The following is a 12,942-nucleotide window of genomic DNA, read 5'->3' on the forward strand; positions in this document are numbered from 1 at the left end:
AGGTTAGCTTGGGACTGACCTTGCATCCCGACACTACCCTGATGTGAATGGGTGAAGCCAAGGTCTCGGGTTTGAGGAATGCGGTGCTTGAAATCCGTCCAAACGTAATTTGTCGATGTCCGGATCCGGAAAGTTTTCCCGAATGAGAAACCTTGAACTCTGGTTGTCGGCTGGGATGAAAAGCTTCTCCGCGACGACTTGCAAGACCTCTTTAACAGCATCCACATCACATCCAACGATACTGACCTGACAAGATGCCCCCGAAGGCCGCACAGGCTACGCTCAATCATCATGCCGAGGACGACGTGAGTCAGAGAGTCTTACGCGGCTCACAATCCGCCGAGGGGACCCTGCTGACCAACGCTTTTTGACACATCCTTATCTGACCATGATCATCCGCTGTCCCTGTTTCGCTTGGCTACATTCCTCGGCCCATCCTCCTCACTCCGCCCCTGGCTCACTCTCACCTTCTCGCGACGCGACGCAAACAGGACGATGACCATTCCGACCATGCCGACTCAGTCGAGGGGGGCGGCGCCGGCGGGAAGGACAAGTCCGCCACCCAGGCTCGGAAAGCCCAGAACAGGATCGCGCAGCGCGAGTTCAGGCAGCGGAAGCAGCAGTATATAAGGGATCTGGAGGCCAGGGTCGAGGTGCTCTCGGGCGACAAGGAGGAGAGGATTGAGCTGGTCATGCTGTTGGTGAAGAATCTATTGAAGGAGAATAAGGAATTGAGGGGGATGATCAAGGGTATGGCGGGGTTTGTGGGTGAAGGTAAATCTCACTCATCTTGTGGATAAGTGGAGAGGCTCGGGCTGATTTCCAGGACTTGGTTCTTGTTTGCCCCGCCTGGGCCTCTCTGCGCCCCAGCTCGACGCCATCCTCAATCGTGCCGACACGGATACGGCGTACGAAGCCTTCGTCAAGCTCCGCGCCAGTCGCGAGCTGGAAGAAGCCAACCCCGGCATCCCATTCGGCGAGATCCGGCGCAAATCCATGTCCAAGCGGAAACGCGAGTCACCTGCCGAAGGAGGATCCAGCTTGGCCGGCGGAGCCAGAGCGACCGGTTCCGCCCAGGCCGAGTCGCACCAGAACACCCCGGAACCCAAGATTGCCAAGCTCTCTTCCTCCCGGCCGACTCAGATGGACACTGATAATTACGCCGACACGTACAGCTATCTCTTCCCCAATTCGGACGGACCCAACCCGGACTGGTCTCGCTATTCTGCTGGTCCGCAGCAGCAGAACGTGGACCCCAGCCTTCAGCCCTTCCCCGGATCGCCGCTCGGTCCCATCCGCGATTCGCAGATGCAGCAGTACAACGCGTACACCCAGGAACAACAGGCGCAGGCGGCACGAGGCATGTTTCCACTCGGCGGATCCATGTACTCGCCCCAGATGCCCATGTGGGGCCCGTTCGGCGCCATGTCAGGCGATCTGAGCGGGTTTGGGCTCACTCTCCCGCCACAGCCCGGACAGGCTGTCCCGCAGTCAATGGCCTCTATGGCGGGACCGTCCGGTATGGGTAACGGCGCTAATTACCCCTCGAATCCTCTGATGGGATTGTCGCAACCGCCAGGAGGGCGAAACACCTCGAGTGCGCAGCCTGATCTTTCGGCTCGGGACCAACAGAGGCTCAAGGTCGCTGTCACAATGATGGTGCAATCCAAGGGGGTGACGGATGGCCCGGCAATGTCGGCAGATGAGATTGAGGAGAGGATGCGCGTCCAGAGGCAGGTCATCGAAAGTTTCAAGGAGGACGATGGGTTGAGGAAGCGGATAGAGCCAATGCAGGTGAGTCTAGGAAATCGTTATAATCGTGTCAGACGCTAATATGGCAGCTTATCGCGTACCATATCAACAAGTGAGCATGGTGCAACCGCCCTCTTGGGACTCAGCTGATGAGCAGCTTCCGTGTCAATCACGCCTACGTCTTGCCAGCCTCGATGCGACCTACCGCCGTCCAGCGGACTATACCGCACGAGCATGCCATTGACGGCGTACCCTTCCCTTCCATCAGAGATAGGATGATCCTCCTCCGTGGGCGGTATGACCTCATCGAGGCATATCAGGGGCTTCTTCTAGAGGTGAGCTGGCACCTTGCCTAAGAGCATAGTAGGCAGACGAGCTGACAGGCTAGATGGTATTGCGAGCGGATGACCCGCTTGATCATCGGAACTGGGAGTTCTCCGAGAAGTGGCTTCATGATTTCCCGTACGTCCTAGCTTATACACTGGCCCAGGTCGCAGCTAAATCCTCAGGATACTGGCGGACGAAGAGGTCTACACGATATCGAACAGGTGGAGGGCGGAGAGAGGGGAGCCACCACTTCTGAGGCCGGAACAAAGGGCTTAAGGGGATTACTATAATTTACAGCTGTACCAGATTTTGGACATCGTTTCATGCTATAGCTATATAGACACTTGGTCCCGCTGTGAGGATACCCTTCGCTCGAAAAACTGCAGTGCGTTATCGATAGAGCCTTTGAAAAGACACCTCCAGTAGCTCCAGCCACGAAAATGACGCGCTATTTTGGCGCGTGCCACCCTGCAGCCAGCATCCAATATCTCACCTCATATTTACCTCTTACTTCCTTTGCTCTATCTCCTTGGCCTCACCTGTAGCTGAGCGTCCGAGGACCAGCTGTTGCTCTGCTGGTGTCATTGCCGTCCCCAAAGATCCGATGCAGAAGCGCTACGACCGCCAAAAACCCAACTCGGACCGACCAAAGATGTTGCCTGCTCCACGCCGAGCTGCGTCGCAGTCTGCCGCACCGCAGATGACCTGGCCGGACATAGAGGATGATGACGGGTGGCAGGGTAAGTCTGCATACACTATGGGCTTGTAGACCGGGCTAATGACCAGACATGCCGGTCGTGCGGTCCGATAACAATCCTCTCGGCCTAGACGACGACGATCAGAAGCGCTATCACTACCGTCCACCCGTCCGGCTTGACTCGTCCGAGCAAGATGCAGGCAGCAGCTCCAATGCTACTGGCGCGCACCTAGTCGTTGAAGCAGACACGCTCGTCACGGACTCTTGGCGGCAAAAGAACGATCTCGACGAATCCGACTATACGCGGTTACGGCTGGACGAGGATGAGGAGTCGGACGCGGTACATATGCGGACCAAGTACCTCTTCAACGAGGACAAGGCGATGACGCCACTGTCACAGATGCAGGCGACCAAGGAGCTGCTCACAGAGGGTCAGAGGATCGCCTATGTTGGCCTGTGCCATTTGGTTGCGGCGCGGATGGTGCGGGATTCGGGGAGGGGGTGGGAGGGGACAAAGCTCAAGCAGAAACTGCTCCAGGTGGCGAAGGGAAAGGGCAAGGAGAAGGCTGAGTTGCCGGTGGTGGAAAGTGCGGGAATATGGATGATCAAGATCATGGCGCGGCTGTATCAGCATATGGAGCTGGAACAGGCTGGTGAGTTATGATCTACACGGAGAGATGTGGATGGTGGGCTGCTGTGGGTTCCAAGCTGATTGTCCAGAGCAAAAGATGATCGAGAGCCTGGCAGAGCACGGCGTAGACCCCTCGGACCTCGTACCGGCCCTCATGACCACCCATACCGTCAAGAACCCGGAATTCGACCCGCAAGCGAAAAAGCAGGCCGAGCTAGGCGTTCTCAAAGAGGAAGATGAGGAGCAACTACCGGCTTATCGACCTCGCCAGGCGTCTATCTCCTCTACAAGCTCCGGTCCAGCAGACGCCGCCCTATCACCCCGACCTCAATCCACTATTTCACCCCCTCCTCTCCCCCCTCACTCGCCATCTCCCATCACCACATTACCACTCGTGGACAAGCCCAAGAGCATCAACCCGTTCGGCGATGGCGAGGAGGATGACTCGGACCCCTTCTCCTTCCCTTCGGCCGCTCCTACCAAAGCGTCAACCTCGCGTCCGCCACAAAGGCCGCCGCCAATCCGCTTGTCGTCATTCGAAGACGAGGATGAGGAAGGAGATATCGGGCGGTCATTCTCGCCTGCTAAGCCAGACACAGGATCTACTTCATCATCGTTCCGCAGATCATCGGGCGAGGTGGTCACGGCGGTGTCAGAGGAGGTTGGCTCGCCTGGAAGGGATCCGGATCAGACTCCGAGGATATCCGGGCTGGGAGCGGATGGCGTCTTTGGCGAGTCGGCGGAGGTGCCCACGCCGACGCAGCCACATATTTCCACTCTCTCCCATTCAGAAGTACCGATACCAACTACGGAGAGCGTCGACCTAGAGGCAGACAACCCCGACCTACCGGGCAAAGCGGAAGCCCTTCCCTCACTCCCTGGCGTCTCGACCACCCTCAGTAATCTCGACGAGCACGTCACGCTCGATATCCGGTGGACGGTCCTGTGCGACCTCTTCCTCGTCCTTATCGCAGACTCAGTATACGACGCCCGGTCTCGCGCGTACCTGGAGCACATAGCCACGGCGCTCGGCTTCGAATGGCTCGACGTCGTCCGGTTCGAGAACCGCGTGACGGACGCGCTGGAGATACAAGAGGCGGTCGAGCGGTCAGACCAGGGGGAAGTGATAGAGGGACGGAGAAAGGGAGGGGCGAAGCGCAGATACGCCATGATGGGTGCAGCAGCGGTGGGTGGCGGTCTGGTCATCGGCCTCTCGGCGGGACTGCTTGCGCCTGTCATTGGAGCAGGTCTGGGCGCGGCTTTCGCCACAATAGGGATAACAGGGACGACGGGTTTCTTGGCGGGTGCGGGAGGCGCAGCGGTTATCACCACAGGAGGCATCTTGACTGGTGCGAATATTGCGGGGACGGGGATGGGAAGGCGGATGAGGGATGTACGGACCTTCGAGTTTCGGCCGCTGCATAACAACAAGCGGGTCTGCTGTTATATCACGATGGGAGGGTGAGTCAGCTAGGATGGGAAGCTTGTTTTTCACGGAGCTGATCCGTGTAGGTTCTTGGCATCAAAAGTGGACGATTCCAGGTTACCCTTCTCGGTCCTGGATCCGATCATCGGCGATGTGTTGTCGGTATCGTGGGAGCCCGAGATGCTGGCGGAGACGGGATCAGCTCTCAAGATCTTGACATCGGAGGTCTTGACGCAGGTCGGGCAGCAGGTGCTGGCTGCTACGTTGATGGCGGCGTTGATGAGTGCTCTACAATGGCCGATGAGTAAGTCTCGGCTGACTTCATCAGGCCTGGTCTCCAGCTGACGTCCAGTCCTGACCAAACTCGGCTACCTAATCGACAACCCCTGGAGCAATGCCCTTGACCGAGCCAAAGCAGCCGGACTCGTCCTGGCCGATGTCATCCTCCAGCGGAACGCCGGTGTCCGTCCTGTCTCCCTTATCGGCTTCTCCCTCGGCTCCCGCGCCATCTTTTACGCCCTCGCCGAGCTCGCTCGCCACAAGGCATACGGCCTCGTCCAGGACGTCTTCCTCTTCGGAACGACCGTGACTGCCTCGCGGATCACCTGGCTCGAAGCCCGCTCGGTCGTCGCCGGTCGCTTTGTCAACGGCTTTGCCACCAATGACTGGATGCTCGGCTATCTCTTCCGCGCTACCAGCGGAGGTATCAACACTGTTGCTGGGCTGCGGCCGGTAGAGGCGGTCCCCGGACTGGAGAACGTCGATGTGACCGAGATCATCTCGGGGCATATGACGTATCGGAGCATGATGCCGAAGTTGTTGGAGAAGGTCGGGTTGCCAGTCACGGCGGATCACTTCGATGAGCCTGATGTAAGCTAGTTACCTCCCAGTGGTGAAGTCTAGCTGACGTAGCAGGATCCCGAGGTGGACATGAATGTGCAGGAACGGACGATTGTCAACGAAGCCGAGGAAGAAGCCAAGAAGGACCGCAAGAAGATTCTTGGTCTTTTCCCCCGGTCGGCCAAGTCCCGCTCCACCTCTGGCTCGACTACACCACTCCCCTCTGGCCCAATCCAGCAGGGTGACATCACCCGTCCAGGTCCCGGTGCGCGGTCAACTTCATACGACGACGCGGACGCGGACGAGGATATGCCACCCCGTGAGGGCGCCCATACCCCCGGTACCCCCTCCCAGCCAGCTGCCGCAGTCAGTATAGAGTCCATCGCCACGGTGGAGGAGGATGAGGCTGTTCGGAAGATACCAAAGACTGCCGGGTTTGACTTCGCGGCGATCTCAAAGGAGTTGGGGAAGGAGATTGACGTGGACAAGATCAAGGTGCCGTCGGGCCGGGAGGTGGAGTCCGAAGGGGAAGAGGGCAAGTTTAGGTGGGATGGGGAGAGAACGGGGTCGGCGCCGCCTCCGGTCAGCGTGGTGGTTCGGCCACCGCCAGGGGAAGCGGAAGCAGAGCCAAAAGGAATGTACCAGCCAACCCTCCTCCGAAGCGCATCGTACGACTTCTCGTCGCGGTCTGCAGAAGCCACGAACGGCGAGGATGATGACGAAGAGTCCGTCGGCGATATAGCAGCCACGGCCGTTCGCGAGCTGAACCTGCGCTCACCATCCGATACCGCCGCCTGGGACCGGCCCAGCCCACTCAGATCCTCTTCATCATCTTCCTTCGCCATATCCCCTTCCAATACATCTCCATACACCTATCCCACATCTAACGACTGGTCTCATCCTCAATCATCGTCATCGCCCTATGGCTCATCATCAATACCTCGGCCTGCACCCCCGGCTCGCCCGCATCCGCCGGAATTCATGGCGAATCCTTTTGCGGGTGGAGATGAGAGCAAGAAGAGTGGTGGAGGAGGAACAGGGGGAGCAAATGGGAGTGGGATGTGGGGATGGGGGAAGAAGCAGAAGAGTCTGGAAGATGAGGCGATCAAGAACCCTTGGTAGGTGTTCATGCCGCGAGAGGGATGGCGCACGGATCACGGGGGGATCTCATGGTGGGGAGGTATCTCTTGTATCGCATGTTCGTGGATGGCGGGTCCGGACCGCCAAAGTCTACTGACCGTTTGCACTGACTCGGATCCTGATCTGACACCGTGAATTTGGCACTGGCACCTCATACCGACGATCGCCGACCTGCCGCTGTCACGCATGCGGTCCTCTCGAGTGGCCACAGAGCTGAAGGGGCTTCTGCCATACTCAATGAGGCCATAGCCCGCCATACACGGAGCCCCTGTCCATCCTTTACGCTTCTCTGTGCGCTGATTCAAGACGAAACGCGAAGCGGTTCATAAAAGGATGATAGGGAGAAACGAGCGAGAGCGAGGGCTCGACGGCTGGCCACATAACTCAGCGCCTTTTCCCCGGCTCTCCCCCTCCCCCTTGTCTCGTTTGCCACTCACCTTCTTTCACAAAAGTTACTCACTTGACACTCACTCAAGTACATCCCAGCCTCCCAATGTTCACGACTGATGCAATGCCCACCCTTAATGCGTATGGTGCAGTGTTCACGCTACATGAGACGGCCGATGGGTCCCGATGCCTGTATATGGCCGCTCAGCCGCAGGTCAGGCGTGCGGGAACAGATCTCTGGGTCGACATCCCGGCTGAGGAGATCCCGCGTGGGGCCCTCCCCCTGGGCGAAGTACCCATCCGCGACAAGGATATGGAGGAGGTCACGCTACTGAGCAGCCTTGAAGATCTCTTGACGGAGAAAGAGATGCACGACCAAGTCCAGCGCATTGTCGCGGCCTGGAAGGAAGGGTGTGAGACGCTGCAAGACGCTACCGATGTCCACAGCTGGGATGTGCTGCGATACGGGGAGGTGAGTACGCTGTGTCGTGAGAGGACGCAGGGGCAGGGCTTGGCTGACCAAGGGTCAGGATGCTCACTTGGAGAATCTGAAGACTCTTCACCAAAGGATGATTGTTGCCACGATCCAATGGCAGCAACGTCAGGTTTTTCGGTCCAACAAGAGCGCTACCAGTCACCCCGAGCCTTTGAAGAAGAACAAACCACTCCGCATGCTGAGGGACGCCGTTACCGAAGCGCAAGGGGCAAAGCAGAGAGCTGCCAGCTTGGAAGCGGCATTCGACCAGGTCAACTCCCAGCTGGTCCGTGGCTTGTGTGAAACATTCGCTGAGCATCCAGTCTGTGCCCAATTCACTGCAGACACCGACAAGATGGAGCTTGCCGCAAAGGGCCGTCGAGGAGAGACTTCGACTACCATGACTACAAAGGCTGGGTCGGAAGTGGACGAAGGTCTGAAGACAGTCTATGGGATGCCGCTGGACCGGCTCAGTGCGCTGCGTACGGCACTGAGTCCAAGCGCCATGGCAGAGGCGGAGGCAAAGAGCAGCGGCAAGGAATGGAAGGCGTTCCTCAAGCTCGGCACGTCGCAGCGGTACCTGACCGAGATCCTCTCATGGATTGAGCGGAAAGAGCAGACACAACAGGAAGCGGAAAAGCAGTTCGAAGGAGCCGCCACCGGAGCGATGGCTGCCTTGCGGACGATGCAGGGCCACATTCAGGCCCTGGAGAGGTTCCGCCTCGATTCGACCTCGGTTTCAGGACCTGGGACTGGGTCAGGGGTCGATCGTGCACCCGAACAGGAAGCTTGAAGCATTGGCACAGCAGAGAGGAGGGTGGCGACTCAGACATATGATACGTACAGCTGGAGAGGCGGGCGTGAACGACTCCAGCATCAAGTATGGTTTTGGACTCTCAAGTCTGCCATATACCATCGTATACTTCCTGCTCAATGATGTCAGCCTCGACGGACTGGTCCAATACTCCGCAGCGCCACCTGCGGTGATGTCTTGCAATGTCTCTGACGCCCGCTGGACGGGGCTGGCTCGACTTTCGAGCGGGACATCTCAGGTGATGCTTACGCGCGCCTTTTGTGTAGCTCAGCACCTCAATAGATACACTAGACCTTCTCGTTTGATTCGGAACCCGTCTGTCCTTCACAGATACTGCCCCGCACACCGTCTATCAGTACTATGCGCTGCTTTCGACTCGCCACCCTCAGCCTGTTGGCCGCCACAGCCTTTGCTGCCCCTCTCTCTCAGGACGAGAAAGACTACCTCACATCCCGCCCCACCGTCCTCCCTGGCCAGATCGACGCCTCCGTCGCCCAAGCCGTATACATCAGTCAAAACCTCAACTCCGAGATCCACCGGATCCACAATACAATCCGCAAGTCCACCCATGCCACAGTCATAGCGGAGTAAGCTGATTCGATCAGAAGCAGACCCCCTCCTCCAACTCCATCCAACACAGTACGATACACCCGCCGAGCTCGCCCGAGCCTTCGCCTCCGCCCAGACCGGCATCGAGGCCTTGCCTACCTACTCCCCCGACGCCGATAGCTCCCAGTACATCGCAGACCACTATGCGCCCCTCGTGGCCGTCGTAGGGGACACGCTGTTCCTCTCATTGTTGGATATGAGGGAGTTGAGTAATGCGGTCTTGGAGAATCAGCTGTATGATTCGCTCATAGGACCTATGGAGTGAGTGATCGCCTTGTCAGCGTGAGGACAAGGTCGCAGTAGCTGATAGACAGTGCCGGGATCTATCGATATGTCCTCGCTTTGAACGAGCGATTCCAGGGCTTCGGCTGCGCTATGTCAGCAAGGTCAGTCCATCTGATGATCAGCAGAAGCAGGGACGCGGCAAGCTGATATAACGTAGGATGGGCGCGGACTCGCCAGCGGGACAGGCGCTCAAGGTGGTCTCGGAACAGCTGTTCTATCTCCTTTTGGACAACATCCCGCAAGGTCAATGTTGAAGCGCCGCTTGAACGACCTCGAACATCGTTTGTACTCTCCGTCGCGATATATTTCAGTATGTGCTCGCGCCACAGCAGCCGCTCGGCTCGGCCCATCGCCCCAATACACACACTTCCGCCACATCGACTGATTGAGTTCACATCATGACGGCAGGTACACATTCCTGGCCCTCCTTTGAGCTTCTGTCGCCCATGCCGGATGTTGGCTCGGACCAGCAACGCGTCATTTCTACACAAGTGACGCACTAGATTGTGTGCATTGAACTGATCGGTACCGAACAATGAAATGTTGATGGCGCAGTGGAGCGGTAGATGAATTATATAAGTAGCAGCAGCATTGTCAATTCGCGCTTCCACAATTCGCCCACATCGCAACACATTCACTGGTCCAAGCCCCAAACGCTCACCATTCCAAACCTCATCCCTATTTGAGCCATCATCTACCCTCAGACTTCCACCATGCGCTACGCTTCCCTCGTTATCACCACCCTCCTTGCCCTCTCCAGCTCCGCTAGTCCCATTCCTGCGGAATCCACCAACCGCGTCCGTCAGTTCAACTACGACACCCCTACCCCGGACAGTGTCAAAGCGACCGTCGATCAGGCCATCTACATCACTCGGAACCTCGATTCTGAGATCAGTCGGATCAGGGGTATCATTTGTAAGCTCTGCCTGTCCAGTCCCCCAAGGAAGCGTGAGCTGACTCCACAGCGAGCGACCCACTCTTTCAGCTCCACCCCAACAACTACGACATCCCGACCAACCTCAAAAACGCCTTTGCCAAAGCCACAGCCGGTATCCAGGCCCTCCCCACCATCGCGACCGGAGGCGGAGAGGACCTCCCGCAGTACATCGCGGACAGCTACCTACCTCTCGTCGAGGTCCTCGCCGAGTCGGTCTTCCAGAACTTGATCAACCTCGAGAGGCTGTTCAACACCGTGGTCAACAACCCTATGGTCACCAATGGGACGGTGGAGACTGAGTGAGTGATCGTTTCTTGTCAGTATCTACTGGTAGGACATAGGCTGATCTGTCTAGCTATGGGATCTGGGCGGTCTTCAAGGCCTTGAATGCGCAGTTCCAGGGGTTCGGATGTCAGCTGGCCAAAGCGTGAGTAATTCCGTCGCAGGGACCGATGACCATCAGGCTCTCGAAGTGGTCACCGCTGACACATCAGTGCCGGTCCCGATAATGCCGCCGGGCAGACCCTCAAGATCATCTCGGAGCAGCTCTTCTACACCTTGGTCGACAACATTGCTCAGGGCAGTTGCTGAATGACCGGCGCTGGATTGGAAGTGGTAGAACTTACTCGTATAATTCATCTGTAGCGTTACTAGGTGTAGTCGTACCACGTACATATCGTACTCCAGGGTTCTCCAGGCTGTTCGGCTCGGCTCGGTACCGTACTGCACCCGGCGCACCGTACCATACTTTGAGTAAAGTAGTGTAGGCTCCACAATGGACACATGGCTCCACCTGCAATCGATGCGGCCGATCGAAATTATGCCGTCATCGCCGCATTCCTCGGCGTCGATCTCTGCTCTTCCGCCTTGCTAGCGCTGCTAATTCTAGCCTTGCCCCACTCCGTCCTTCATTCGCAGAGTCGATCCGAGCAGGCGAATATCTCAGCACCAATGGAGTACGTACTAGCGTGGTGGTGCCGGATGCGCAACTGAGAAGATGGGATCTCGGCGCGAGATCCGAGGTGGGACGTGGGTCTGAGAGGTATATAACGGAGGCCAGTAACGAGCCTGACCCCACATCTCAATCCCACTCACAACACTTCACACCCTCACAACGCACGCATAATCATCCTAGATAATCAACTCACCTCGATCTTTCATCATGCGCTACTTCTCCCTCGCTATCACCGGTCTTCTCGCCTTGACCGCCTCGGCCAGCCCTCTTCCCCTTCAGCTCTCGGATGTGCTCCCCTCGTCCGACTACAAGGGGCCTACTCCCGCCGAGGTCCAGGCAACTGTAAAGCAGGCGGTGTACATCAGCCAAAATCTCAATTCCGAGATCACCCGCATCATGGGCGAGATCGGTAGGTCTTACCCCTTCCTCACCCTCGCCGTGTACCGTGGACTCCGCTGACGAGGCAGAATCCGACCCACTGCTCAAGCTGGAGCCCACCGGCTACAACACACCTCTCCAGCTGAAGTACGCCTTTGCCCAAGCCATCGCCGGTATCGAAGCCCTTCCCACTGTCGCTACCTCTGGCCAGAACGTCCCCGTCTACATCGCCAACAGCTACGCACCCCTCGTCCGCGTCATCACGGAGACAGTCTTCTTATCCCTCCTCGACCTCAAGCGGCTCTTCACCGACGTGGCGCAGAACCCCATTGCTACCGACATTGCCACTCAGACCGAGTAAGTCTTCTTCTTTCCAGTCTCGTCCGCGAAGACGGATGCTGATTAGTGTAGTGGCGGACTGTACGAGTTTGTGATCCTTCTCAGCCGTGTCTTCCAGGGCTCGGGATGTCAATTGGCCAAAGCGTGAGTACCCCGGGGTGCTGCTAGAAAACTTTGGATGATACAGTACTGACGGTCCAGCGTCGGCAATGACAACGCTGCTGGACAGGCGCTGAAGGTGGCATCAGAGCGGCTGTTCTACAACCTTTTTGACAGCATCAGCACTGGTACATGCAAGTAGGTGTGGACCGTATCTGGCGCTCGTAGTATTTTGTAAACCACAATGCAGGTCAAGTTTAATGCATCTCACCTTGTCATGGTGCTTCTGTCTCCGCGCTCAGTCGGTCTCACAGCGGACATTGTCGGCCGTACCAAGAATTACCCAAAGCGGGATATCATTTCCTAATCAGCCCAAGATCTCTTGACCCCCCATTACCGAAGCCTGCCAAGAAACCTCGCTTGGCATGGGGTGTTGGCGGAACGGACCAGCTCAGCTGGGACTGGGATTCGATGCATGCAGAAGTCTCTGACCAGAAACAAACCCAGCTGCTACCGGTTGAGGACCAGGCAGTGTGAGCGTACCCTCTGCGGTCAGAGACATCGATTCAGAGCAAGGACTACTGACCCTCTGATACAAAGTCTGCGTCACCAATCATTAGTAATTCAGCCCCTTTCCTTACCGAAATACACTTGCTGCATCCAGAAATAAGCTATTTCTACTTTTTACCCTGACGGCAGCTTTCGGTCCCGCGCTCTGTCCCTCCCTCACCCAATCACCATAGAGCTTTGTTTGTAACCTCGTCTGCCTGCCTTTGCTACCGAACTCTCTCTCTTCTGCATCTATACAATCCTCCTCCTCTGCCTATCCTCCCACTCGCACCTTCCCTGTC

The 12,942-nt window shown here is 57.5% G+C and overlaps 5 protein-coding genes across 5 annotated transcripts; all 5 read left to right on the top strand.

Annotated features, from left to right (window-relative positions):
• Positions 1–254: 254 nt before the first annotated feature.
• MKK02DRAFT_40803 (uncharacterized protein) lies at positions 255–2,355 on the top strand (the record flags this gene model as incomplete). Its single annotated transcript, XM_053091281.1, has 7 exons — positions 255–305; positions 492–774; positions 827–1,794; positions 1,842–1,864; positions 1,910–2,087; positions 2,141–2,214; positions 2,262–2,355. 7 exons carry the CDS (start codon positions 255–257, stop codon positions 2,353–2,355), a joined length of 1,671 nt encoding a protein of 556 aa, XP_052942277.1.
• Positions 2,356–2,731: 376 nt separating this feature from the next.
• On the top strand, positions 2,732–6,795 carry MKK02DRAFT_35376 (putative integral membrane protein; the record flags this gene model as incomplete). The annotated part of the gene is made up of 6 exons (XM_053089163.1): positions 2,732–2,819; positions 2,866–3,429; positions 3,497–4,868; positions 4,920–5,137; positions 5,186–5,703; positions 5,749–6,795. 6 exons carry the CDS (start codon positions 2,732–2,734, stop codon positions 6,793–6,795), a joined length of 3,807 nt encoding a protein of 1,268 aa, XP_052942278.1.
• Positions 6,796–7,324: 529 nt separating this feature from the next.
• On the top strand, positions 7,325–9,637 carry MKK02DRAFT_30297 (uncharacterized protein; the record flags this gene model as incomplete). Its single annotated transcript, XM_053088013.1, has 7 exons — positions 7,325–7,672; positions 7,746–8,445; positions 8,522–8,804; positions 8,879–9,000; positions 9,095–9,359; positions 9,413–9,484; positions 9,541–9,637. 7 exons carry the CDS (start codon positions 7,325–7,327, stop codon positions 9,635–9,637), a joined length of 1,887 nt encoding a protein of 628 aa, XP_052942279.1.
• Positions 9,638–10,096: 459 nt separating this feature from the next.
• MKK02DRAFT_40806 (uncharacterized protein) lies at positions 10,097–10,911 on the top strand (the record flags this gene model as incomplete). The annotated part of the gene is made up of 4 exons (XM_053091282.1): positions 10,097–10,298; positions 10,349–10,619; positions 10,676–10,747; positions 10,815–10,911. 4 exons carry the CDS (start codon positions 10,097–10,099, stop codon positions 10,909–10,911), a joined length of 642 nt encoding a protein of 213 aa, XP_052942280.1.
• A 571-nt stretch (positions 10,912–11,482) lies between these two features.
• On the top strand, positions 11,483–12,293 carry MKK02DRAFT_30299 (uncharacterized protein; the record flags this gene model as incomplete). Its single annotated transcript, XM_053088014.1, has 4 exons — positions 11,483–11,684; positions 11,743–12,010; positions 12,065–12,136; positions 12,194–12,293. 4 exons carry the CDS (start codon positions 11,483–11,485, stop codon positions 12,291–12,293), a joined length of 642 nt encoding a protein of 213 aa, XP_052942281.1.
• Positions 12,294–12,942: the final 649 nt, after the last annotated feature.

The sequence above is a fragment of the Dioszegia hungarica genome (assembly GCF_025882075.1).
Source record: "Dioszegia hungarica strain PDD-24b-2 chromosome Unknown MKK02contig_25, whole genome shotgun sequence".
Classification (NCBI taxonomy): Eukaryota; Fungi; Basidiomycota; class Tremellomycetes; order Tremellales; family Bulleribasidiaceae; genus Dioszegia; species Dioszegia hungarica.